The sequence below is a fragment of the Trichosurus vulpecula genome, chromosome 8 (genome assembly GCF_011100635.1).
Source record: "Trichosurus vulpecula isolate mTriVul1 chromosome 8, mTriVul1.pri, whole genome shotgun sequence".
NCBI classification, from domain to species: domain Eukaryota; kingdom Metazoa; phylum Chordata; class Mammalia; order Diprotodontia; family Phalangeridae; genus Trichosurus; species Trichosurus vulpecula.
Genome location: NC_050580.1, coordinates 114,282,202 through 114,309,766, shown reverse-complemented (window position 1 = coordinate 114,309,766; position 27,565 = coordinate 114,282,202). Strand labels below are relative to the sequence as shown.

Here is a 27,565-nt window from a genome sequence, read left to right as displayed (position 1 = left end):
GAAGAGACAAGGGAGGCTCTGGAATGACACATACACATACAGACACCCTTGACAACTGAGGAAATACAATCAAAGAGCTTTATTTTATCCTCAAGTATTTCAGTGCATCAAACAGCAGAATCCAAAGGTGTGAGAGGCAGCCAAAGAAGGGAGCCTGAGGCACATGGTGAGGAGCTTAGAGGAAGAGGAGACAGAGGGGCTTAAGAGCTGCCCATGTCTGCCCCACCCTCCTGGGGGCCAACCCCTGGAGAACAGAGCAAGGGGAATGCTTCTTTTCCCTCACTCACTCCCCTATCCTACAGCACCTGTGACCACAGCATGGAACGTCTAATCACTTGGGACCATAGGATACACAATCTGATGATCACTTGTGACTACATCACAAGCCATCCACCCAGAGTGGGGAAAGGAGGCAGTATGAACTGAGCTCTTGGATTCCTGGGCACACACACATGCACCCACCCACCCAACAGGAGGAAAAGGGAAAAGGTAACTTGGCCAAACCAACTGTTGAGCAGACTTAGTAGAGGAGGTCCTACTCTCCATTCTTCTCCATAGCCTGGTGCCTTCCCCAACCCCCACCCCTCACCCCAACTGACTAGGGATCTGGACTGAGCACTAGCCAGATCTTGTCCAACTCCAAAGGAACTGGACACAGGCCTGAGGAGGGATAAGGGTAAGAACAGGGTCACAAAAAAGAATGCTCATTGTGGGTGCCCAGAATGGTGGCAGAAATAGGGAGGGGGGTGCAGAATCCTTTCTCTCACCCTCTTTGAAGACTGCTGAGGGGAAGAAGGCAGGAGACAGTGGAGTCTAAAGGAACCTGGGATGGCATAAAGGGGACAAACGGAATGGGGAAGGTAAAGGATGGGATGAGGATCCACCCTTGCAACACACAGCTAAGCCAAGTCAGCTCCCACACAGGCTGGTGGGGGGGGTGGGGGGGGGGCCCCCCCGCAGAGCTCAGTGACAGCCAAAGTGAGTCGACAGCAGCAGCAAATCTAGCACTGGGGGTCAATGGAGACATTTTTCCTGTCCTCCTTCCCAGGCCCATCCCCATCTATCTCAGCGCCTTGTCAGTCTCCCACCCTCAGGCTGTGGGTGAGAGACCCAGACAGAGGGTCAGAAGGACGAGATGGCCCATCTCAGTGTCCTCCTTGAAGCTTGTAGGCAATAGTGAGGATGGTCTTCAGGGCAGGCATGAAGCCAGACACCTCACTGAAGCTGCTGCTGCCTACCACCTGGGTGTGCACTGCCAGGGCCTGCTCATAGCTGCCAGCATCCACACATCGGGAGACCTCATGGAGCCCAGCCAGGACATTGGGAGAGAGCTGTGGGGGTTAAGAAGGCAAGAATATGTCCAGGTCAGTGGATTTTTTAGGGAGAGACCCATATAGCACCAACCCTCCCACTGTGGCTAGAGGATACAGCTCAAAAAGGGAAAATGGAAAGGTACCCACCATTCCCTCCTGCACCTTCTCATATAGATATTCCAGTCTTAGGGCCACTTCTTCTAGCTTCCGTTTTGTTTTCTGAAAGGGAGAAAGATCTGTGGGCACGAGCCAGGACAGGGACCAGTGATGGACAGCACTTTCCTTCACCCTGCCATGGTCAGTCAGGGGGAGGGGGGTATAAGCTAGCCCAAGGGCCTGAGCTGGAAGTCATCCCTGCTGCCCCGCTCCAGACCCTCCCCAAAGGTCAAAGAGAAGGGGAAGGCCCCCCACTGTGAACAACTCTCCCTCTCTCACCCTCAGGGATTGATTAACCCTTCCAGAGCATCATATCCCAACATACTTAATAGAGTGGGGACAAAGGAAGTCAGGGAGGCTGGGACAAAGGAAATCAGGGAGGCTGAGCAGGGACCCGCTGCTGGGTGTGAGGATAACCTGGAGTCTGTCCTTTGGGGAGGGGGTAGAGGGCAGGGTCCCCAACCTCAAAGTCATACGCACAGGGTCAGAGGCTGACAGGGCACAGCGCTGTAGAAGGGCCTCAAAACTGGCCTTCAGAGGCTGGTGCTCCAGGGGCATCTTCTTCTTCTTCACTTGCTCAGGTGGCAGCTGCTGCAGCTGCTAATAAATGAGACAGACAGGCCAATCAGATGGTTAAGTCAGTCCGAATAGAACAGCAAGACACACAGACCAGACTGGGTAAACAGATAAGCTGTTTTTCTTGCATTCCCTAAGAACTGACTCTGTGGTCCCCAAAGCATCACCTTGATCCCTCTTGGGAAAAGGTGGCTCTGGCCCCTATGGTCTGAGCTAGCTCTCACTCTGTATAGCACACCAGAGAGGGAAGCTAAAATACAAGGTCTCTGTGTGCAAGGGCATTGGGGGAAGAAGCCCCCACCCCTTCATTCATCTTACGTGCAGAGTAAGCTCTCCTGGAGCTCCTGGGGGAGCCTGACCCATGCCAGAGATGGGAGGGCCAGGCGATCGGGCTTCTCGAGGATTAGAGGGCAGGTTCCCAATAGGAGCAGTGATGGGAGCTGGTGGAGTAAACATCTCAGGCAGCTAAAATGAAGAATATAAAGGGTCACAGGTCCAGTTAGCTTCCTTGGGCTCTTATAGAAGTTCAAAGAGTAGGAGTGGGGGAAGAGGACGCACTTGAGGGAGAGGTGGGTAAATAGGGTTGTGGTGGGGGACAATGAGTAGAGCCAGGGTATTTGTGGAGGGGGTTGGCAGAGTGGCAGTGTGGGGAAAAGACAGGGGTTAACCTTTGTTCTTTGGAGGCCTCCCTTGGAAGCTGAGGTATTTCTGCAGGGTTCTCGGGGCCCTGTGAGGCACAGAGAGACAGACAGAAAGAAGCATAAAGATGGAGGTCAGTGGAACAGGGGGAACAGGAACCTCACTCCCCCCACCCCCAATGCATATTGCTCTTCATCCTCGACCATTTCTCGTGACATTTTCTAATCCTATGAGGACCTAGACAGTGATGGAAGGAAGGAAGATGAGAAATCAAAAGGGAGCTTTCTGAGGGATACTGATTGTTGGGGAAAGGAAGAGGGAATCCTGTGGGAAGGAGATAGGAGAACGAAGGAAGAAACTGACCTGAGTGGGGATCCAGGATGCCAGTGGCTGGCAAAGTTCTAGAAACTGGAGCACCAGGCCCTCCAGGAGGACAGCATGTCATTGGGAAACTGACAGGAGGAGCTAGAGGTCGGGAGCCAATGTGGGGTGGTAGGCCAGGCCCAGAGGCCCAGGCTGGAAGTGAAGGAGACAAGCCAGGGGCCCCTGCTGGAAAAGTGGAGCCAGGAAATGATACTGTCTGTGGAGTCATCGGGGGAGGTGGCCCAGGGAAAGGCTGGGTGCCTGGGAAGCCCACAGGACCAGAGGCTTGGGTCTGCTGAGCTCCCAGCAGCTGTGGTTGAGGCAGAGCTGAAATGGAAATGGGAAAGAGGTGGGTGACCCTTATCTCTCTGACTCAGAAAAAGGATAATTAGCACATGAGACCAGGAACTGGTCAGAGAGAAGAATGGGAAAATGGCACCTGGCATGACCAGGCCAGAACCTGGGCAACCTTTCCTGGTTCCTCTACCCTTAGCAACTTGCTCACCTGGAGCTGCTCTAGGACCTGGCAGGGGAGGCGGAACCAGCTGAGCACCTGCTGCCCTGGAGTCCCTTGTGGTCTGGGTTCTGGGACCTTGATAGGTGCTTGGGTGGGAGAGGGCCATCGTCGCTGAGGGATGAGGCATGAAGACCCCTGGTCCTGGGGCTGGAGTGGAGACCTGTGGAGGGAGGAGGACCCAAGAGTGTGACAGAAACCAGGAGGTTAGGGAGGGGACACAAAAAGAAACAACGTCTTGTCTCCCATTGGTAGAGATTATCTATAGCTGTTACAAGACAAGGCCAGCCAGGACTTGGCTGTGGTTATGAATCTAATATGGGCCTTGGGAGGGGAAAGGTTTTCTCAAGGAGCAAAAGAGAAGGGGCCAGTTCATGTAGATGTTCTCAGCACGTGAGATCTGTCATTTGCTGGATTTAGAGCTCAAAGGGCCTTCAGACTGATCTCATCTGACTCTTATTTCCCAAATGAGAAAACTGAGGCCTAGAGAGCTGAAATGCTTTTGCTAAGGTCCCAAGAGGACAGGAGATAGTTGAATGGCTTGTGCCCCAAAATGCAATGTCCTTTCCACATATGTGAACACGCCAGGTGTGCTTCCCCACCCTTCCCACCCCAATGCACGGTGGGCCTCACCTGGTGAAGAGGCTGGAATCCTGCAGCATGGGGCTGGCCTCCGAGGCCTCTGGGCTGGGGAGAGGACCCCACCGGGACCCGGGGAAAAGGGAAAGGAGGAGGCTGCTGGTTTGGGAGCCTGGACCCTTGGGCATGGAAGAGGCGATCTCTCAGCTGCTGGATGGGGGGCTGCAATAGCAACAATATAGAGAGATAGAACAAATGACCCAAGCTGGCCTGACCCCACAGGTTCATCCATCCTTTCTTCTGCCCCAGCCTCAGCCCTCCTTCTGCCAGGGGCTTACTCACGTGAGCACAGTGCTGGGGAAGATAGCTCATAGCAGTGGCGAGGCTGCCCTGCCCTGCCAGCAGGCTGACATACTGAGTAACTCTGTAGGCCATAGCAGGGCCAGGGACTGCCCCCTCAGGGCGCTGGAGCAGCTCTGGACTCCTACTAAGAACCATCACCTTCTCCATCAAATCCTTTGGTGACAAGGAAAAGGAAAAGGACAAGGACAAGGGTGAGAAGCCTCTCTGGTCTGACTAACTTCCCATAACTCAATATAGAGCAATTTCCCAGGGACTATGGTGGGGGTAGGGAGCCTTCTGACCAAACCAGTTAGAGGGTTACCCCACAGACAAAGGTTGTTTGCTCTCTGTCCACAATCCTCATCTTCCTTTCTGTTCAACTGGCTCAGATCCACCCAAACCAGGTCAACCCTCAAGAAGGCCCCAAACCCTGAGGGACCTCACTAGTCCCAAAAGTCTGTGGTCCTAGCTTTTCTGCAGATCTTAGAGCACAGCCATCAGTGACTATCTCAGTATCCATATGGTTCCCATACCTGCAGAGCCATGGGCGAAGAAGTCTGGTGGATTTTCGGCCAGCACTCCACCAGCCGCTCTACATTTCCTGAGCAGATGTAGCAAAGGCAGGCTTCTGCAGACAGTGTTCCTCCACCCTCCTGCTCTAAGCGGGTCCCCAGCATATCTACAGGGAGAAGCAAGTGTTGCTAACATTGGAAATCCAAACTCCCTCCTTGTGCCTCTCTTCCAGAAGGATGTCTGGTCCTAGGGTGGCATGGGCTCCATGGCTGGTGACATGGGGAGGCTGGCTCCATTCAGTGGCAATGGCACCTGGGATGTGGTGTGGCTGTCAGACAATGATAATGGTTTGTCTCATTTGACCAGGGAGATGAGGTGAGAAGGAAGAGGCTCGGGGAAGAGGGAGGGCTGGGCACACCCACCACAGAGCTCAGGGAAGTCTTGGTGGCCACAGTGTGTCAGCAGCAGGGCCAGAGCCTCTTTCCAGCTCTTCAGACTACATGAACATGCCACATTCCTCCACTTCTGCTCCACAATGCAGGCCAGAAGCTGCAGAGTGGAGAGGAAGGCAGTTAGCACTGGGGCATGAGGGCACAGGGAGGAAGGGTTCCCCACCAGCATAGTGGCTGGGAAAGACCACGTGCAGAGTGTAGGCACCACATTCACACACCGGTGTAATGCCCACATCATATAGTCATGTTCTAAACATGCACTGCATGACACACAGGTCCCAGGTCCGTGTTTGAAGCTGTAAGTCCTCTCCTCCCCAGTGACTGGCACGTACTGAGGCAATCCTGGATTTCTTCTGGGCAAAGTAGCGCTGCTGAGTCTTCCGCAACAACTGCTCCCCACCAACTCCAGCTAGGATGATGGCATCTGCAAACCTCTCTTCCTTCAGGCACAGTTCCACAGCATGGCCTAGTTCTCCCAGCAGCAGGGCCTGGCTTAGCAGGCCATCAGTGTCTGCAAGGAGAGGGCCCTGCCTCCATCAGTCAAATTGAAGACCTCGAACCTTGTTTCTTCCCCAAGAACCCCTTCACAAACATAGGACCTTGTTCCCTTTCCCACCAGAACCTGTAACCCACACCTTCAACAACTACATACAGGACCACCCCCCACCCCCCACCATGCCCCTGGAGACCTGAGCCTCCCATCATTTCCCCTAATATATATAAATGGCAGCCCTCAAAGTTCCCCTTACTTGATCCTCTGCCCAATACACATCTAGGACTCTACTCTCAGGTCTCCGTCCCCTGGAGTTTGCCCAGGACTATTCTAGCCTGGGGAGAAGCCTGGAAACCACTAAAACTGTGTATCTGGTGGAGGCAAGCATTTAGCTGGTATTGGAATCTTTGTCCTTCAGGCAGAGAGGCAGGACTGGGAGACACCATGCAGGGCTGCTACACAGCATCTCCTATTAAGCCTTTCCCAACAGGCAACAGGATAAAGGCACCCCTGAAAACCACGTCAAAGGAAAAGCTCAGACAGTGAGACAAAGCAGGAGAAAAAGCGAAATTGACGGGAAGTGGAGAGATACTATTTGTACCCGGGCAATGCCTCTCACGTGGCCTCTGCTCCATATGGGAGCGTGGGGCTTACTGCCTGGGTTTGTACAAGCCTGGACAGAGTTCTCCCTGAGGTGGGGGCACCTTCTGTGACAGGGATCTCCAACGGGGTCATGTTCTGAGGGACAAGCTCATCAAAGAAGGCAGAGGGTGTAGCAGATTCCTCCGAAGAGCGTCTGGAGTCCTGCACCAGGAGGGGGAGGATGGGGAAAGGTGACAACCTAGGATCTGCATTAAAGGGTAGCCTACTGGCAAGCTAGGGGAGCCCCTGTGGGAGTCCACTCCCTCATCTGTCACTTCAAGGGTAAGGGTGGAAATGAAGGAAAGGGGCTGAAAAGTTCAGTGAGTTAAGGCCCAACCCCACCTTGGCCTTTCCAGTCACCCAAGTACTGGGACAGAGAGGGTAGCCTGAAGCCCCAAGACCGCCCTCCCATGGGCCTTGAGAATATCCAGGAAGGGCTCCCACCACACCTGCCTGCAGAAGGCTTGTCTGTTCCAGCGGAGGTCACCTCCTTTGGGGTGAGGACTCTCACCTACTTCCGAACCACTCCCCAAACATGTGGCCATCTGCAGGAAGAAGGCTGTGAGCATCCTCTTGGAATGAGCCCTCTACCTGCCCTCCCTCAGTCTGGACTGGGGAGGTCCTCCACTTCACACAAGGACATGGAAGATCATGGTGTGCACTGGGTGTGTGTGTGCTGGGGGAGACAATGGGGCTACAGGTTATGTTCTCAGATGGGTTTACTCGCCACTGCCTCAAGGCCTTGCTCCCTCAGCTTGCCCATCAAGGCTCCATGAATCTTTTGAGGGTCTAGTCTAATAACTTTTGGCCATCTCCTTCTGGAGTCTCAGGGAGGAAAAAGGACCCAAGCCCAGACGATCAGGGCTACAGGCCCAATGACAAGGAAGGAACCCAATTTCTGTGTCTTTCCTGACAGATTTTCCTGCTCTCTGAAATGCACACAGGTGTCTGAATTGAAGAGCAGCTCACCTTCTCATAAAGCTCCTCCTTACTATATCCTAACAGCTTGAGGAATCTGGTCCTGGATTCCTGTTCCAAGGCCACCTAGGGAACCATGGGAAACAGAGGCAAAGTCAGTCAATCAGTGATTGCACCTCTCCTGAACCCCACTTAGCAGAGACTGTTCCAGAATGTCAAGGTTCTTCATATTCCTGAAATGGCTTGGGCTGAGGTCTCAAGTGAGCAAAGGCAAAGACTATGTCTCCTCCAGCTTAGTGTTCTGCTCTGAATTCATGGGAGCTGACTTCCATTTAACTGCCCAGTAACTAAACTCTGAGCTCTGCTAGACACCCCAAATGCACCAAGCCCCACTGCGTTCTGGCCTGGTACTCAGAGTCAAACCCTCCCTGCTCCTTTAGACCTCGTGTTCTGCACACAGGAGACTAATCCCCCCTTTCTACTGCCCTAAGACAGATGCCAAACTTCCTGGTGCTCTTTCCAATCTAGGCATGCTCCAACCATTCCTAATTGGGTTCTCTGCACCTTGTTTGATGGTTCTGCTCTTTGTACCAGACCATGACCTGAATCCCACTCCACTCCCTCCCCTCTCCCTAGAAATGTAACATAGCTTCCATTACAATCTAGATTGATGGCTAGTGATCAGTCATCACCCAAACCAATCTCTGCTGTCTCAGGTGACCTCAGAGTGGCAGTGTCCCAACTTTTATGAAAAACTGAGGCCACTGGCCATGAGCTCCTTCTTCTTCCCTCTTCCTTGCCTCCTATCACTCTGGTACCTTCTACTATTTCCTCTTCTTTCACTTCTGCTTCACATGATGAAGTGGCATTACGTCTTACTAAGGTTGACCCCTTGACATGTTAAACAGTCCCATTCCATCCTGTCTCCTCCAACAGATCGCCCTTTCTGCCATCCCCATTCTTTTACTTATTTTCAATCTCCTTGTCTATTGGCTCCTTCCCTACTGCCTACAAATATGCCCATGTCCCCCCCCATTCCTGAAAGAACCCTCACTTGATCCTTCCAGCCCCGCTAACGATCGTCCTATATCTCTTCTGCCCTTCATAGCTAAGCTCCTCAAAAAGGCTATCTATAAGAGATGTTTCCATTTTCTTTTCTTAACCCCTTACAATCTGGCTTTGGACCTTGTCATCCCACAGAAACTGCTCTCTCCAAAGTTACCAGTGATCTCTTTAGTTGTCGAATCCAATGGCCAAACTCCAGGGGCACTCTCCGTGACCTCTCTGCAGCCCTTGACACCGTTGATCACTTTCTCTCCCCTATACTCTCTGCCCTCCAGGTTTTCAGGACACCTCTCTCTCTCTCTCTCTGGGTTCTCATCTCACCTATCTGACCGCTCCTTCTTTGTCTCCTTTTCTGGATCCTCTTCCCAATCGTGCTCTCTAACCATAAGTGTCCCTCAGGGTCCTGTCATCTTCTCTTCTCCCTCTATACTATGACACTTGGTGATCTTATCAGCTTCCATGGATTTAATTACCATCTATCTCTATTCTGATGATGCTCAAATCTACTTAATATGACTCAAATTCTCTGCTGACCTCCAATCTCACATCTCAAACTGCCTTTGAGACATCTCAAAAGGGTTATCTAATATACATTTTAAATCCAAAATGTCTGAAACAGAACTCATTATTTTTCTCCCTAAACCTTCCCCCCTTCCCACCTTTCCTAATACTGTAGAGGGCAACATTATCCTCCCAGACCCTCAGGTTCATAACCTAGGCACCATCCCAGATTCCTCACTATCTCTCCTCTCCCATAACCAATCTGTAGTCAAGACTTGAAGATTTCACCTTTGCAACATCTCTTGTATCTCACTTTTGACACTGCCCCCTCATCACCTCACTCTTGGAATATTGCAATAGCCTACTGACGGGTCTGCTTGCCTCAAGTCTCTCTCCACTCCAATCCATCCTTCATCCTAATGGGATCCAGTCATGTCACCCCCTACTCAACAAACTCCACTGGCTTCCTATTGCCTCCAGGAGCAAATATTAGTTTAGCATTCAAAGCCCTTCACAACCTAGCCCCTTCCGACCTTTCCAGTCTTCTTACACCTTACTCCTCGTCACATACTTTGTGATCTGATGACACCGGCCTCCTGGCTATTTCACAAACCAGACCCCCTATCTCTTGGCTCTGGGTATTTTTCTGGCTCTTCTGCATGATTGGAATGCTCTCCCTCTTCTGCTCTGACTAATGACTTCTCTTGCTTCCTTTAACTCCCAACTAAACTCCCTTCTTTTACTGGAATCCTTCTCTAACCCCTCTTAATTCTAGTGTCTTCCCTCTGTTAATTATTTTCTAGTTTATCCTGTGTATATAGCTTGCTTTGTACATATTTCTTTGCTTTTGTCTCCCCCATTAGATGATTGCTCTTAAGGGCAGGGACCATCTTTTACCTCTTTTTTTGTATCCCTAGTACTTTGCACATAGTAGGTACTTAATAAATGTCTACTGATTAATCTCTTCATCTTGTTTCTTTCCCCCAAATTCACTACTCTCAGTTTCTATTTAACATTAGTCATCTCTTATAACCACTTATTTCTGGTCTTTCTACCTCAAGCTTTTCAACCTTTCAGTCATCAAAATACTGTGTAAAAAAAAAAATTCTGTGTCTGAAGGAAAGATCTCGAGTCCTTTTCAGGTCCTCTGCCTTGTATTTACCTTTCCAGACTCTCCCTGACCCCACACCATCTCCCTTAGCACCTTAGCCTCTCAGTCTAGCAGGTTCTCATTCCCAGACACTGTTCTGTGGTCTTCCTTTTCACCCCACAAGCTAGACAAGTCCTCCACAGCTCAACTCTCCTCTTCTTCCTTCCTTCCTCCTTCCCCTCCTTTCTTTTTCCTCTCTGTGTTCAAGCCTTCAGCAAAGGTGCAACATTTAGTAGCCACAGGCTTCCCTTACCACTGTGTGCCCAGTATATGATTTGGAGGCTAGTCCAGGGGTAAAGCCTCTGAGGAGGCATAGGATCCACTGAGTCTCATACCTTTAGGAACTGCCATATGTTCTTCTCAGAGGGCGATGAAGCTCGATGGATCTGGCTTTGACAGTAATTCAGGAGACTACCTGACCCTAAGGCTTCCTGCAGGTCCTTGGAGCGTGCCAACAGCTCAGACTCTGTGGTAACTTGACTGATGAAGATGAGGTGGGGCTGTGGCACCTGCTGGTTTGGGGGGCTGGGCAGACCAAAGGTAACCAGCTTCCCCCCAAACTGTAAAAAGAAGAAAAATCACACATATTCTAACTATGTGGCAAAAGGGAACATGGTGTCTTCCCCCTCCTTCCCACTGCCACCAAAGAAAGCAGCACCACAGGGAAGGGAGAGAACACTGTTGGTGCCATCCTGGATCTGAATTCCAGCTCTGCCCCTTCTGTGACTCTAGACCAGCCACTTTACCTTTCTAGGTCTGAGTTTCCACACCTTTAAAATGAAGGATTGGACTAGACAGTCTTTAAGTTTGCTTCCCTCATGATCTTATGAGTAAGAGGCATCAGTCAGGCTCACTCACCCCAGCTAAAGAGAGACTAGATACTGATGGGAGCCTGGAATCATCAGGGAAGGAATCACACGCCAGCCGAGTGTTTGGACAAAGTGACCTGAACAGAGTTTCCTCCAGCATCAGGCTGCTGATAGATCCCTAGGGAACATGCCTTCCTCAACTAGAGCTCCCCAGACAGGACTAAGAAGGCTGGTACTTCTAAACTGTGGCCCCCCTCCCCCCCTCGCAAGTCTGTCTAGACTTCACTATAGGCATTTGTGCTTGTAAATACAAACTCTACTAGTCATCCTGGCTGGAAACTCTGGTGTCACCTTTGGTTCTTCTCTACCCCCTTCTCTAAAAGCTGTCATGGATGAAGTTCTGTTCTTTTTTCTTGCAGGATATCTTCTGCACCTTTTCCCACCTCTCAATCTGCAATGCACCACTATTTTTGGTCCTTATCACCTCGCTCCTGTTCACTGCAGTAGTCTCCTAACTGGCTGCTCTGCCTCCACTTTCTCCCTAGGCCACATCAGTGTCAAATTAACATCCCTAAAGTATACATAGTTCTACTTACAAGTCTTCCTCACCGCTTACAGAAGGAAGGCCAAACTCCTCTACCTACCAATCAAAGCCCTCCATATTTTTGTGCCACCCTCTTTTTTCCAGGTGAACCCTTGGCTCTAGCTTACCAGGCCTCTTGTCCCCCTAACCCATGAAATTTACTCTGGACTGACTTTCCCCACAAAGAGTGCTCTTTGCGCTTCTCCTTGACCATTCAAACCCTACCCATTTTTTTAAAGCCCAGATTAAGGGCCATCTTCTTCATGAAATTTTCCTTGACCATTTAGCCTTTAATGAACCCCTCTCTCTGAATTCCTACAGGTCCTCAGTTTGAATCAAAGTTTAGACACTCAGCTGTTAAATTTGTATTCCAGCATAGACTAAAAGGGAATACATTTACATTACTCTTTACAGATTACAAAGTGTTTTAAAAGACATTATTTCATTTTATCTTCATATGCCACCATAGGAGATGCAGTCAGAGGGCCTGGGTTCAAATACTGGATCTGTCATATACTACCTGAGGAGCATTAAGTAAGTCACTTAACATTTTTAGGTCCCAATTCCCTCATGTGCAAAATAAGGAAGCTGAATTAGAAGACCTCTATAGTCTGTTCCAGCTTGAAATCTAGGATCCTGTGACTTTCTGGAACAGGCACAACAGACATTACTATTTCCACTTTGCAGATGCGCAAACTGGCTTAACAAGGTGAGGTAACTTGCCTACATTCATACAGCTAGTACATGGAAGAGCCAGGTCTCGAACCTAGGTCTCCTGACTCCCAAAACAGTGCTCCATTCACTAAACCAAATTGTCTTCAATACAAGGACTCTAAGGAGAGTAACCATGTAGACTTCTCTGTTTCCTCCAAAACCCCCAGCCCAGGTTTCACAGGAACATAAGACTGACGAGGAAACTGAGGCCCAAAGAAGTGATGAGCACAAGATCACACCTAAGAGACGTTATTTATTCATGTTAATTGATCCCTGTGTGGTTTATTTTTTGTTTGTATACACACAAAGACATACACACACTTTGTTGGCAAGAAGGGAACAGAACTTACTGCAAATGAGGCACCTGTTGGCCTGCAAATCCATTTGGGGGGCTTCTTCAGTGGTGGGATTAAGTTGGTGTGGGCCACCTGCTCTGGTACCTCCAGTGGAGGAAGAGGATAGCCAATGCCAAAAGGATCGAGGCTACTGAAAGAAGATGAGATCTGAAGGCAGAAGTGCGGATGTGTCACTAGTGTGAAGCAGAGGACTCAGCCAATGCCCCAGGTCACATAAATGCAAACCCATGGCAGCCCTGAGCTGCCCTTACGAGTTCTGGCTTCTATAACCTGCAGCCGAGAGGTAGGGAGCCCATTGCACGTCAAGACACACTGGGGTCTGACTCAAATGATGCTTCCTAGAAGGTGTGAGAGCAGAGGTGCTAGGCTACATCTTCACCTCTTTAATAGGCCTCAAGAAAGGGAGAATTAGAATCTGCCGGACTCTCTACATAGAAACACGAACAGCAGCTGCTCACACGCACCGAGTGCTTTACGGAATGATAACAGCTGTCACAAGGATGGGCACCAAAAACAGCTTTTCCTTATTTTACGGATGAGAAAATGACGACCCCGAGAGGCCGGATGAGCCTCCAGGCCACAGCTGAGTCAGTAGCAGAGCTGGAGCCGAACCACAGGTCTGCCTTCTGGGCCTGTGCTCTTCTCATGGTGTTGACTCGCTCAACCTGCCCTTCAAAGCACTGTGCATCAAGCATCAAGACACATGACAACTGACACTGTGCCTGTCTCCTCAAGGTGGGGACATCGGAGAACTCATCTCTGTACTCTGTGCCCTGTCTGACTGCCCCAGTCACAGCTCCCCCCACAGAGCTTGCCACCCCCGCCCTTCACCTTCACCTTATCAGCCTGGGTCTTCTGCTGGGCTTCCCAATTTCCTCCCATTACTGAGTACAAACTGATCCAGCCATTGAAGGAGGCGGCTGAGAATACTGGGGGATTCCGGGGGCACCACTGGACGTCAAAGCACCATCGATTCTGTGTGGGCAGCTTATATACCACCTAATACAGGGAGATATGGTCATCAGGGCCTGGCCCCACATATGCAATCTGAAGCACATGCCTAAAATCAGAGATACCCCTGTACCCCAAATTGCCCTTACTCCCCAAAGACAAGGTCTCACAATGCTCCAGGGTCTCTAGGTCTCTAGCTCCTGAGGCATCACCTTTTTCCTCCTCCCAACTTACATCTCCTGCCCCCCACTACCTGCTGGGTGGCAGGGAGCAGCTCCTACCTACCTCTCCACTTCCTAGGTTCCAGCACAGAATCTGGTTGTCTTTGGCACTACTGAGCAGCAGCTCTGGGTCAGCCTGGCTCCACGACACTGATAGCACTCCCCTAAAAAGTCCAGAAGGCAGAAGTCACTCCAGGAATTTATCTGTTTCCATCCTGAAGGAGCAATTCCAGTGTAAAAAGCATCAATTAACCTGCTTAAGCAAGTGGCATCTACTTAGAATGAGGTCCCAGGCTACTTTCTATCACCAGGAAGGCAGTGAGGACCTGACCTTCATCCTATGTAAGAAGGCTCAACCGCCAAGCTTAAGAACAGCTGTCACGGAGGTACCAGTTGCTGTTGGGGGAGGGGTGCTGGAATTTAAACTTTGGCTAAAGTTCACGAAGTCCTGATGTCCTGAGTGTTGGCACAGATGAAGCCTGAAGGCATCTCTCAAAGAGCCCTGCCTGCCCTTGGAGGCCAAGCCAGGCTAACAGCTAAGGCCTTTACTGTCAGTTCCAGCCATGCCCTATGAAACTCAGAAAACCCATAAGGACAGAAGTGAAGGGCTGGAGCCTCAGACTGTTTTCCATAACCCAGGGGTCTTCAGCAATCCCTCAGGATCTTACGCTCTCAGAGATGCAGGAGGTAGGCTATTATCCAGGGCCAAGAAGGCCAGTTTAGCCACCTCCAAACAACAAAGATGGAAAAGTCTGGCACTACCTGCTGTGGCTGTCCAGCACTTTGAGTGGGGATGAGGCAAACCGTAGGTCCCACATTTGGATCACTGGGAGGCGATCATCCTCAGAGCACAGCACCAGCTGGGTAGCCACTTCTGGATGCCAAGCCAGGCCTGAGCAGTGCATCTGTGGGCCAAACAGGTCCCACCTTACACTGTGTCCAACCATTCCACGTGAGACCCTTGTTTAACCCCAGACGGGCTATGAGTGAGTGCTCTGCTTCTTTTGTCTCCTCCACAGAGACATGCCTGGTGCCAACCACATGCTAGGCATCAGTAAAGCCTTGCTGGCTCATGCTGAAGGAGGGTGCAGGCTGAGTACCAAGCAGGGAGGTGGGCCACGCACAGGTGTTTGGCTCAGCTTCATTCAACTTTGAACTCTCATTAGGAAAGCTGAAGATACTGGCAGGCCCACAATCCCAGCGAATAAACAGGAGGGTGTGATGGGGAGAGGAGAGAGCAGAAATACAGGGTGGAAAAGGGGCTGCAGCAACCAGGACATTTGATTCAAATATTTATTAAGTGCCTAAAATGTACAAAAACAGGTGGGTGCTGGGAGACCAGTCCCTAGGAGAGTCACAGGAAGCAAGAATAGATATCCTTCTGGGTTGTGGGGCTGCTAGGAATGGGAAAGGGATTATGTTAGGCTTTTGCCACTCTGGCTCCACCTCAATGCACCACTGACAATTAATTAATCCTGCAGTAACAATTGGTTAGGGAAAGCCAAGGGCCTCAGACAGAGAAGAGCTTCAGGGGCAGTTATGGGTGTTGGGGGGAGAACAGAAAGTAAATAAGGGACATAGAAAGAGAATGAAAGAAAAGCTGGTATCGCCAAAGGAGGGACAAAGAAGAACTAAGACACAAAACCTACTCCCAAGGAGCTTAAAATGTAATGGTGAGAGGAGAAGGGCAGAAAGAAGCCTGCTATGGGGCAGAATGTGCTAAGTGTGAAGGAGAGGTCCAAACAAGGTGCTAGAATCGATTTGAGAAAGGAGGGATCACTTTTAGTGGGGGAATTCAGGGAAGGCTTCTTGGGACTTCTAAGTTGAGCCTTGGAGGAAGGGAGGGAGGAAGGGATTTTGACAGGTAGAGAATAAGGAACAAGCAACTGGTCTAGATACAGAGGACAGTGTGGGCCAAGGCATGGAAGTGGGAATGGGCAGGACAAGACTGAGCAACTGTAAGTCCTCCAGTTTGGCTGGAAAGGTGCGTTGGAGCCAGATTGTGGAGGGCCTCGAATGATAGGCCTGGGAACTCAAAATTTTTTTGAAAAACAATGGGAAAGAACTTTTGAGTAGAGAAATTACATGAATAGAGCAGGAAGATTACATGGGCAGCAGTGTGTGAAGGCAGCTTGGCAAGGGAAGAAGGCTAGATTAAAAAAGACCAATTACTGAGACCTTAGTATTAGGGTAGCTGAAGGGAATATGCATGTATGTATGTATGTATGTATGTGTGTGTGTATGTTTATGTATATATGTGTTTATGTGAGTATGTATGTATGTATACATGTATGTGTATATATATATATATATATATATATATATATATATATATATATATATATACACAGAGAGAGAGAGAGCGGGAACAGGGTGGGTTGAAGATGAATAAGGGATGAGAGAGGAATATATTGAGAGAGGGAGATAGGGAGAGATAGAATGGGGTAAATTATCTCGCATGAAAGTGGCAAGAAAAAGCAGTTCTGTAGGAAGAGAAGAGAAGGCAGGTGAGCGGGAATGAGTGAATCTTGCTCTCATCAGATTTGTCCTGAAGAGGGAATACCATACATACTCAATTGGGTATCTTACCCCACAGGAAAGAAGGAGGAAGAAGATAAAAAAAGGGGGGATGATAGAAGGGAGGGCAGATGGGGGTGGAGGTAATCAAAAACAAACACTTTCGAAAAGGGACACGGTCAAGGGAGAAAATTCAATAAAGGGGGATAGGTTAGGAAGAAGCAAAATATAGTTAGTCTTTCACAACATGAGTATTGTGGAAGGGTTATACATAATGATATGCATGTGGCCCATGCTGAATTGCTTGACTTCTTAGGGAGGGTGGGTGGGAAGGGAAGAGGGGAGAGAATTTGGAACTCAAAGTTTTAAAAAACAGATGTTCAAAAACAAAAACAAAAAAGTTTTTGCATGCAACTAGAAAATAAGATACACAGGCAATGGGGCGTAGAAATTTATCTTGCCCTACAAGAAAGGAAGGGAAAAGGGAATGGGAGGGGAGTGGGGTGACAGATGGGAGGGCAGACTGGGGAACAGGGCAACCAGAATATAAGCCATCTTGGAGTGGGGGGGGGTAGCAATGAGGAGAAAATTTGTAATTCAAACTCTTGTGAAAATCAATGCTGAAAACTAAATATATTAAAAATAAATAAATAAATATAAAACAAACAAACAAACAAAAAAGGACCAATTAGGAAACTATAACAGTAGAGAAAAAAGGTGAAGAGGGCCTGGACTGGCAGGAGATGGAGGGGAGCAAACACACAGGAGAACTGAGGGGAGGGGATCATTCTCAGGGACGGTTTCTTTTTTATCTTTGCATCCCAGCATAAAGTAAGCACTTCATAAATACTCACTGACTGCCCTGCTTGACAAGTAATTGGATTTGGGAGGTGACAGGAAACAAATATTACAATATTTTATCCAAAATTTTGAGTGTTAGGGACTGGGAAGATACATCGGCAGAAATGGAGAAGTAAGGGGAAAGGGCAGATTTTCTGCGATGAAGAGCTAGTTGTGGACATGCTGTCTGAGGTGCTAGGGAGTGTTCAGGGCATACCTGGCAGGCAGAAAGTGGGAAGTTCAGGTGTCATCTGCCCAGGCCTTGTCTACGGGCAAACCCCACAAACTCTCCGTGCCTCAGTTTCCTCACTTATGATAACTGAAGTGGTGAGAGTCATGAGATTGTTAAGGGAAAGGTGTAGACACAGAGAGGGGCCGTCCATTTTCCATTACAGGTTAAGGAAGAGGGCCAGTGAAGGGGAGTGGAAGCTCTCGGGGCCTCCTGGCCTCTGTTACTCACCCTGTTGCTGTGGTCGCTGACCTTGATGACGGGCTCATTCTTCCTGAGGTCCCACACCACAGCCTTGCCGCTGGGGTGAGCAGAGGACAGGATGTGTTGGACCTGCTGATTCCAGGACAGTGCACTAACATCCTCCGGAGGCTGCTGGCAGAGATGCACAGGTATAGGGCCCAGCACTCTTCCCCTCAGGCCGAAGGGTGTCTGTCGCTCTGGATACGCAGACTGGGCTTTTAGGAGGGGCCTTTTGGGAAGTGTGGGGCTGCTGGGAAGGGGCTATGTTAGGCTTCTTCATTTGGCCATCCTGGCGCCACCTCAATGTGTCACTGACCATTAACTTTGCAATGACGACATGTCAGGGAAAGCCAAGGACCCCAGACAAAAAGGCTTCCTCAGTAGTCATGGCCCTTGGACCATGCCTGAAGGGGAGGGGGATAAGGGCCACAGAGCCAATCTTGACACCACAGAGAGAATGAAAGAGAGAAAACCTTGGGAAATGTTCAAGAAGAAACTCAAGCTAAAAAACACTTGGCTGACAATGCTGATAAATTCAAACCCAACTTACCTCACGATACTGTAAGCACAAGGCAGGGAGGGGACAGAAAACCAAAGAGAAGACAATTACAGACTGACAGGCACACTCAAACAGACACAGGCAAGCAGGCAAAAGGGTACTTATGAATGGAAAAGCTGAACTCCCCCCTTCCCAGATAAGCCATAGAATGTCCATGTTCCCTCCTTACCTGGTGCAGGGTTAGGTGCCTCCCTCCTGTCCCATAGGACCCTTGAAAACAAGTCCTGGGCTGGACAGATAACCCCCTAACCTTTGACTTACTGCCTAAGCCCATCCTTCTCCCTCCCACAGACTCTTTCCCTGGTTCTCTACCTACTCAACCTAGATAGTTAAGAAAGGCCCCAAGAAAGAAGGCTTCCTGCTTCCTTCTAGGAAACACCATCTGGCAGGCGGATTCACCCCCCTCCTCCAACCCCCCACCCCAGCTGCCATCATTTTATTGACCATTAGCTTTCTTAGTTTATGGCGCCTCAGTGCCCCCCAGTGGCATAATCAGGAGCAACCTGGCTCCCAGCTTCCCCCAAGATCACTTCCACACATTGGACATACTGCAACCTCACCTGAGACTTAGATCCTGGAGTCATTGGCACACTGAAATTATTTAAATCCCAAATGTAGATTTCTGAATCATTTGCTCCCGAGGCCAGGAGGTTGCTCTATATGAAAAAACAGAAACACAGTGGCTTCCCCATTCCCAGGAAAGATAAATCTAGGTCCTTAGCATAGAGGGCACTTATACTGAGGGGTGGCCAAGGCCTGCCTGAGAACACCAGGCAGAAAATGCCTTTCTCAGTCAGATACTAGTGAATGAGTTGAAAGGTGAGGACATAACCTAATGGGGTTTCAACAACAAATGGTTACAGACATACCTGGAAAGGATTAAAGTCAAGGGCTCTGATAGCACCTGTGTGCTTCTCCTTCTGAGCAATGAGAGCATCCTTCCCAGAAGTTAGGATTTGGGAGACACTGTACAGAGTGAGCAAGCCATTGTCCCCTCCTCCTGCAATGACTCCTAAACCTTCAGGAGATGCGCTGCTAAAGCTCCCCCAGATCAACTTGTGAAACCTACAAAGAGAAGACTTGGTCATACTGGCACAAATTCACAGCTACAGGGTCCAGTAAGTAGCAGCCAGAATAAAGCATCCATCTTTCACCATTCATGGGCATCTTTATACTCTCATACTCCAGTCATAAAAAGTGGTTCTACCCCCTGCCCAGTCCTGCCAATATGGTCACCCTTCTCAGGCACCAAAGAGATGGCTTTGCCCACTTTCTTACCATTGGAGGAAGTACAGAGTCATGGCCTCTGGGCCAGAAGATGGCAGCTTTTCTCCAGTACTTAGCAGACTGCCTGGGACACAGTAAGTATATAATAAATGCTTGTCATTCACTGAAAAGGAAGGGCTAGTTCCCTTCAAGGACAACCAAGTTCTCCTCTCCTTTCCTGTCCAGAGACAACAGCAGCAGCAGCAGCATCATCATCATCATCATCATCTTCTTTGAGATTTGTAAAGCACTTAACCCACAATAACCCTCCAAGGGAAGGCAGCAAAAGTATTATATACATTTTATAAGTAAAGAAACTGAGTCCTGAGAGATTACCTGATTGTCTCAGGGGCACACAGGTAAATACTAGCTATGTAACCCTGGGCAAGTCACTTTAACTGGAAGGGCTTCAGTTTCTTCCTCTGTAAAAAGGAGGGCATTGGACTAGATGATCTTTCAGGTCCCTTCCAACTCTCAGTCTGATGACCCTGGAAGTATCAGGGCTGAGCTTCAAACCCTAGTCTTCTGGATTCAAAATCAGAGCTCTTCCTAGTACCCTGGGACCCAGGAGCAAATCATAGTCTGTGTGAAAATACTCTTGTCAAAGGAAGGTCCCATCTATGGGAGAGAAGCTGCTTTTGTCTAAACATTCGTCTAAAGCCTCTGTGTGCCTGCCATGTGCCGAGGCCACCCTCCCACCCCCCCCACCCCACCCCACTCCCACCAAGGCCAGCCCATATGGCTTTTTCTGCAAAAGCCTCAGAGATAAAGCCACATGACGACATACAACACATTCTGAAAAGAATTATGGCTTCTGAGGACCCTTCTGATCAGGGCTCCCAGAACCTGTACAAGGAAAAAAGAATATCCAGCCCTCTTTAGTAACATACCCTAGGGCATGCTCCCGTTCTCTAAAAGATCAGTGCAAAAACCAGGCAACAGGCTGTAATGAGATGTGGGCTCTACTCTCAGCTCTGCCAAAACCTCACTCACTGTGAGACCTTGAGAAAAGTATTTCACATCTCAGGTTCCACATCTGTAAAATGAGGAGCCTCGACTACACAGATTGTCTTTAAGGTCCTTTTCAGGTCTAACAAACTATTCCATTCACTTCTATTCTAAATCTGGAAGGAAGACTTGGGTTAGATGAAGCACTAATTGATAACAGTTAAGACTTCATGAGATTCACCTACAAGCCCTCCTTATCTACCGGCTCCTTCCTAGCTGCCTACAAACATGGTTTTCTTATTCTTAAGAAGCCTTCCTGCCAATCCTCTAAGACTACAATATAGTACTTTGATTAGTTAAGCAACAAGCATTTATCAAGTACCCACCCTGTGAGAGGCTCTATGTTAGGCACTAGAGATACAAAGACAAAAGGGAACCCATCCCTGCTTTCAAGAAGGTTATAAGCCGTTTAGGAAAGACAACATGTGTATATAGGTATACACAAAATGAATATAAAATGGATACAAGATAATCTTGAGGGAGAAGACTCTAGCAGCTGGGAACACCAACCTTCACTCTCCAGATGAGATTTTGAGGAACTCCCCTAAAACACTGTATGGAACCCCTATGACGGATTAAAGGGGGAACATGGAGAAAGACTGCATAAATGAGGCAGAGATGGGCTTCATATTAATGAGATTCACGATCTGAAGGCATCCAAGTATCCCAAGAGGAGGCATGATAGTGTTTAGGGAAATTCATGGAGCAAAAATGTGTCCTAAACTCAACATTTAAAAAAATGATTGTTAAGAATTGTCTTTACATGTAACTGGGAAAAGAAATAAAATGCTACATAAAAAAGTCAGTCCTAAGTCATTAAAAAACAGTGATATCGTCTGGAATATGTCTCATCCCTTCTGAGTTCCATGACACAGAGAATGATAGCATTTTCCCACAAATAGCATAAGACAGAAAAGGTTGGGTCCATGTTTAACACATTATGCCATTTATATTTTCAGCTACAGGGAAGCTCTGAATAAAAAGGACCAAAGTCACTGTTCCAGAACGGCTCCTAGGAAGCAGAAAGCAAATGTGAATGACTCCAGATGGTTCCTGAGACACCACATCTAGGATCAGGGGCTGATCACAACAGAGATCAGAGAATCAAAAATGGTCAGATCTATGATATTCCTAAAACATTGTTCTAATAAAAAAAAAATCTTCAAGAGTTCCCCATTGCCATAGGATAAAAAACAAAACAGTCAGCTGGCCTTTAACCCTCCACAAGCTGACTCCCACCAACCTTTCCTGTTTATCTCATATTACACTGGCTGTTTGGGGCAAACTGGCCTCCGTATTTCCACACACTATATTTCATCTCTCACCTTCACATCTTTATATACACGGTCCTTCACAGAAGGAATGCACTTCCTCTTTACCTCACAGAATCCTTCAAAGCACAACTCAAGCCCTAACACTGACAACAAAGCCTTCTCTGATCCCCTCAGTTATTAGCATTCTCTCCCCTTTGAAAATTTGTTTCTCTTATGTTGTACAGACATTTTACTGATTTACTTGTATATTTGCCATAGCCCTCTACTGGGAAGTATCCTCCTTGACAGGAATGTTTTGTTTTCATTTTCGTACCCTCAACACCTAGCACAGTATCCTGAATTTAACAGACACTTAATAAATGTTCACTGAATTGAATTAAATTGTACCTAAGCTTCATAAGGAACCAGCAGGGTATAGTTCTCCCAATCAAGAAGAGAGAGGCCCAGAGGCCTTAGCCCTGGGAAGCCCATGCTGAATCACAGAAGCCTTTTAAGGAGGCTTCATCAGGCACACCAATGAGCTCTGTGACCCTGGATTTCACACCAAGGATGAGAGAAGAACCCAGCAACCACACAAAATATCAGCATGGAGGCTAGTTACAATGAAAAGCTGGAAATAATCAAAGAAGCTGTTCAATCAAGGATCACTGGGAAGGAAACACAGCACTGAACTAGCTTATCAGGAGAAGGGACTATATTAAGACAAAATTCTGTTTTTTACTTATTTAGTATACATTATATGCCAAGCAGCTAGGAGCTGAGAATACAAATATTTAAAAAGTGCATCAGGCCCTGCCCTCAAAGGGCTTGTATAAGACACGAAATAGCCACTAACCATAATTCTGAATGATTTTCAGTCTTAGGGACTACGGTGCCTTCAGTGGAGTCAAAAGAGACCCTCCTTGCTGGGTGTCCTCTCAAAAATTCAGCTCAACAAGATCCACTCAGGATGCTGAGGTGCCTTCCTCATTTTGTCCTGATATCAGGAAGATCTCACTGGCACACTTTGGCTATCTACCTATTATTCCTCATTCTTTCTATGGAACCAGCCCATCTTTTTTTCATGATACACTTCCCTGATGACATCCTCTACTACAATTCTTCAAATTTCTTATTTGTTGTGTGTTACAATCTGCTCATATTCACTATGTACCTTTTCCAACGCCCTTTGTGCGAAACTCATTTTGAATTCTTCAGAGACTACATAGGGAAGAATATAGATGTTAAAAAAAGATAGACCTTTGTTTCTGGGAGAAATATGAAGTTATTAAAGGAGCTCTGAAATTTCCTGAAGACAATCAATCAATCAACCAACAAAAACTTATTAAGTGCCTATTATGTGCCAGGCAATGGAGACTATTCTCCTCCTGTTTAACTCTGGGTCCAATTCATCATCCTTTTGTACTGTCTGTTCCAGATGGACAAGCTCTATAGGCTATAAACCTAAATGCATGTCATAATCTAGGCAGTAGACATTCTTCATCCACTCGGTTTTTCCCATGTATATGGTTAGGGCAGACACTTGAGTGGTTACAGATCTCTTCTAGGAAGCTCTACAAGAGTGGTGTCAAATGTGAATAGAAATGAAGCCTCTAAATTATGTGTGTAAGGATCTCTGTGGACCACATTTTGACTTAGTGTGCTGGCAAATGTTCAACCAGCTCTCTGAGAAAAAAATGTACACACAATACACTTTTAAATTTAATCTGTATTATTTACATCTTCTGCAATAGTTTAAGTCTAGACAATTAACAAAGCAACATCTGTAGGACCTCACTGAGTTCCTCTTCAACTCAAGACTGTGCTAGATCATCTCAGATACTTCCTACCTGTGTGACCCTGCACAAATCACTTAACCTGTTTGCCTCAGTTTCCTCAACTGTAAAATGAGAATAATAACCACAAACCCTTACCTTCCAGGGTTGTTGTGAGGATCAAGTGAAATGATCTTTGTAAAGCACTTAGCACAGTGCCTGGAACATATGGGATGCTATATACATAAATGCTTATTCCCTTTCCTTTCCTTCCCAACAATGGTGACAAACACCTGTGGCAAGTCTCATGTCTCCCTGAGACATAAGGCTCGCTTGATATTTGCGATCTGAGGGTTACAGAACAAGGATATTCCTCTATCGTTCTATCTTTCAGGGAACCTTGAATATTTTTAATGGGTGGACAGGAGATGCTTTGTTTGAAGATAGCCTTTAAGGTAGCATTTTTATGTGACCAAATCAAATACTTTAAAAAACAATCAATAGACAATATGTACAGTGGGATCTCGTATACTCTACATTTTTTCTGTCAATTGTGTGATGGTAAAGATATCACCTGCAAAGAAGTTGACTGATTTCACATGAATATTCTCATTGAGGATGCCCTTCTTATAAAAATGCATTCTTATAAAAATTATCTACAGACAGGAAATTAGATTGATAAGTTTTTGTGACATTTCTCTCTCTCTCCTCCTCCCTCCCTCCCTTCCTCCCCTGGTTTTCCTCTTCCTATCTGCCTAGCCCCTCATTCTCAGTCTTCTCTGCTCACTCGTCATCCACAGCATACCCTCTAACCAAGGCTCTCTCCTAGGCCTTCCTTCTTCTCTTTTTGCTCTATACTATCTCCCTAGGTGATCTGATCAGCTCCCATGAATTCAATCAACATCTCTATGCAGATGATACCCAGAATTTTATACTCAGCTTTGGTCTCTCTCTTGAGCTAGTAACATTATCATTAACTGGTTTTTGGACATCTTTAATTGGGTGTCACACTGGCATCTCGAACTTGGCATGCTCGAAACAGAACTCATTATCTTCACCTCTAAATATCCTTTCTTCTGACTTACCTATTACCGTCAAGGATACCATCCTTTTCCCATTCAGATTCACACTCAACGTGTCATCCTCAACTCTTAATTCACACTTATCCAACATACTCATCATTTTTACCTTTACTATGTCTTCTATATTCACCTCCTTTTGTTTATTCACTTGGCTACCACCCCAGGTCAGGCCTTCATCATCTCACACCCAGACTACCAAAACAGTCTTCCGATGAGTCTCCTCGAATCTTTCCCCATTCCAGTTATGCCTCATTCAGTTAGCTGCAAAGGTGATTTTTCTAAAGCATGACAATTTCACTCCTCATTGTACCTCCTACTCAGTGAACTCCAGTGGCTCCCTATTACCTCTAGGATCAAAGATAAAATCCTCAGTTTGGCATTTTAAACTTTATAACCTGGTTCCTTCCTATCTTTCCAACCTCCTAACATTTTAATCCCACACACTGTGGTCCAGGCACATTGGATTACTTGCAGTTCCTCAAACAAGATTTTGTCTCCTTGCCTGGCTGTTCCCCATGCCTTCGATATCCTATGTCTTCACCTCCACTTTGTGGCCTTTTTTTCCCATCCCACCAGAGAGCTTGCTCGCGCGCGCGCACGCGCGCACACACACACACACACACACACACACTTCCAGAATTATTCCTCTTTACACAGAGCCCCTCTGTCAACAGGAAAACCACCTGGTACTATACCTATTAGAAGCAGAAAGGACTCCTTTGTGCTTCAGGTCCAGGGAAGGGTCTCTGAAATCAACCTCAAAGACTTCCAAGGTAGCATTTGTGCTGAAGGATGCATCCAGCTGCTGGGCAGATGTTCCTAGGCACCAATCACAAGAAGTAGAAGAAAGTAAGGAAGGAAGGATTAAGAGTGAGCTGAAGGCAAATTCCCACAAAGTTAGTACTGTACAGCACAACACACTCTGACATACCTGCAAGGGAAGAAAAAGGGACTTACATCACTGAAAAGGGTTACTCTTCAGTGCAATTCATCAATAAAGAGTCTAAAAGTTTGAGATGCTAGGAATCCTTAGAGAACAAAAAATCACCCAGCTACCTGTTCCTGAGGGAATCACCTGTTGCCAGATAGATGGGGTGCTGGCTGGCTGGACTCCACACCTGGACAGCAGGCCTCTCAAGTTCCTTTAGCTTCATGATATGTCCTGCACAGGATGAAAGACAAGACTGTTGAAGATCCCTGAGAACCCACACAGGTGGGACTGGGGATAAGGCTTGAAATGCCTCTGAGGTTTTCCTACACCAAACTCAATGGGGATTTCAGCGTAGGAAAAACAGGATGATGATGTTCCTAAACATGCATGGCTGAGTTATGTCCTGGCTCATCGGCTCTCAGGGAGCTCCCACTCCCTCTCAGAGGAACATAGGTGATACTCGGCAAGTCCCATGGACCATCCTGCGCAAAATTCAGGCTAGGAACCAAGGGTCTCAGGACAGGAGGTGGAGATGTGGGATGGGGCAGAAGAGTCAGGTAGGCTCCATGTGGGCTGGGGATTGGACAGGACTAAGGGTGACCTTCAAGGCAACAGGATGGGGAGGCAGCGCTCAGAGCAGGAGAATCTCCTTGAGTAGGGGTGGGGGTGGTCAGTGCTCAAAGCTGGGGCTGCACACTACAGGATGCGGAGCTCCTTGGTTGGGTCACTCAGGGTAATGGGGGTGCTCAGGCTTGACAGTAAAGGAGGGGAGGCTGGGGGTGATGCTGAGGAGCTAAGGACATAGCCTGGATGAGGGGAGAGGGGGGAAGGATCCTGGGGGCTCATGGTGGCAGAGAGGGGTGCTCAGGGCCAGAGCTGGACAGAACAGGAAGGAGGCTCATTAGGGTGAGGGCGAGGGGGACACTCAGGATATTAGACCTATAAGGTCATAGGGTCAGCATGCTTGGGACGACTCTGGACAGAGCAGGGGGAAGGAAGAGCTCAGGCTATGGGTGGCAGAGGAGGATGTTCAGGGCTGGGGCTGGACAGGACTGGAGGGGGAGAGGGGAATCAGGACGAAGAGGGAGGGGTGGTCTGGGCCAGAGCTGGACAGGATTGGGGAGGCTGCTGGGGGGAGTCAGGGTGGCAGAGGGGCGTGCTCAGGACTGGGGCCGGGCAGGGGTGAGGGGGACCCTCAGGATGATGGGGATGTGTGTGCTAAGGGCCGGGGCTGGACTAGACGCGGGGAGGGAAGGCTGCTTGGGTGGGGGGAGCTCCGGGTGGCAGCGGGTGGGTGCTCATGGCCGGGGCTGGACAAGACGGGTGGAGGGCGGGGCTGGGAAGGGGAGAGAGGGCTGGAGGACAGGCTCAGGGGCCCTTAGCCCCTAAACCCACCTGTGCCCGACTGTACCAGGTCATAGGTCAGGTAGTGGCGGAACTGGGTCAGAGGTCAAGTGCCGACTATCCACTCGACCGCCACTGTTTCCTTCGCGGGTCAGCAGGGCCCGAGCGATGGAAGCCGCTGGGAGCCAAAAATATTCCCAGAGCGAAGACCGAGCCCTGCCCTTTGCGCATGCGTAGAGAGTCCAGGCGTGAGCGTCTTTAACCCCTCCGTGCCGAGACCTGAGCGTCCCCTTCGTGTTCCGAGATTTCCCTCTCAGAAGCCGACGCCGCCTCGGTTTATGCAAGGTTGAGCTTTTTAGGCCGCCTCGGAGTTCCTGAGAGGGGCACTTGTCCGTGGACTGGGGCTTTGCCTTCTGGCTGGGAGCACCCCCATTCCCACGTGCGGGAAACGGAGGCTGATGAAACCTGGGCGGGGAAGGGGGCAGAAGGAGCGCGGTGACTAGGGGGCAAGGCCAGGCCAAGGCCCGGGCATTGGGATGGACACATTCTGCTGACCCGGGAGACGGTGCCAGGGAGCACGAGGAGCAGGGTCTTTGAATACCCGGCTGCAGTTGGGTCCGGGCTTGCAGACAGCGAGCAGCTTGGGAGCTCCGGAGCTGGGGCGTCCA

The 27,565-nt window shown here is 48.6% G+C and overlaps 1 protein-coding gene across 2 annotated transcripts; it reads right to left on the bottom strand.

The window, feature by feature from the left end:
• Window positions 1-64: 64 nt before the first annotated feature.
• On the bottom strand, window positions 65-27,101 carry SEC31B (SEC31 homolog B, COPII coat complex component). Of its 2 annotated transcripts, XM_036736382.1 has the most exons (27): window positions 26,949-27,039; window positions 25,698-25,784; window positions 25,318-25,441; window positions 19,108-19,303; window positions 18,799-18,894; window positions 18,230-18,238; window positions 17,668-17,811; window positions 14,613-14,755; window positions 13,915-14,014; window positions 13,516-13,677; window positions 12,673-12,825; window positions 10,552-10,776; window positions 7,552-7,626; window positions 7,032-7,127; window positions 6,645-6,744; window positions 5,780-5,958; window positions 5,418-5,544; window positions 5,016-5,161; window positions 4,483-4,656; window positions 4,195-4,362; window positions 3,553-3,724; window positions 3,048-3,374; window positions 2,714-2,772; window positions 2,364-2,510; window positions 1,950-2,069; window positions 1,461-1,532; window positions 65-1,331 (listed from the first exon to the last, which is right to left on the bottom strand). In XM_036736382.1, the coding sequence occupies exons 2-27, from the start codon at window positions 25,774-25,776 to the stop codon at window positions 1,146-1,148; spliced, it is 3,579 nt and encodes a 1,192-aa protein (XP_036592277.1). In that variant the 5' UTR covers window positions 25,777-25,784; window positions 26,949-27,039; the 3' UTR covers window positions 65-1,145. The 2 variants fall into 2 exon arrangements, with proteins under 2 accessions (XP_036592277.1, XP_036592278.1); XM_036736383.1 differs by lacking the exon at window positions 18,230-18,238 and having other exon boundaries at window positions 17,668-17,808; window positions 26,949-27,101.
• Between the last annotated feature and the right edge of the window lie 464 nt (window positions 27,102-27,565).

Coding starts and splice junctions, on each gene's coding strand:
- SEC31B (XM_036736382.1), bottom strand. CDS start 25,776: ATGAAGCTAAAGGAACTTGAGAGGCCTGCTGTCCAGGTGTGGAGTCCA. Junction 2,511..2,713: donor GAGGCCTCCAAAGAACAAAG/GTTAACCCCTGT, acceptor TCTTCATTTTAG/CTGCCTGAGATGTTTACTCC. Junction 1,332..1,460: donor AGAAGGTGCAGGAGGGAATG/GTGGGTACCTTT, acceptor TAACCCCCACAG/CTCTCTCCCAATGTCCTGGC.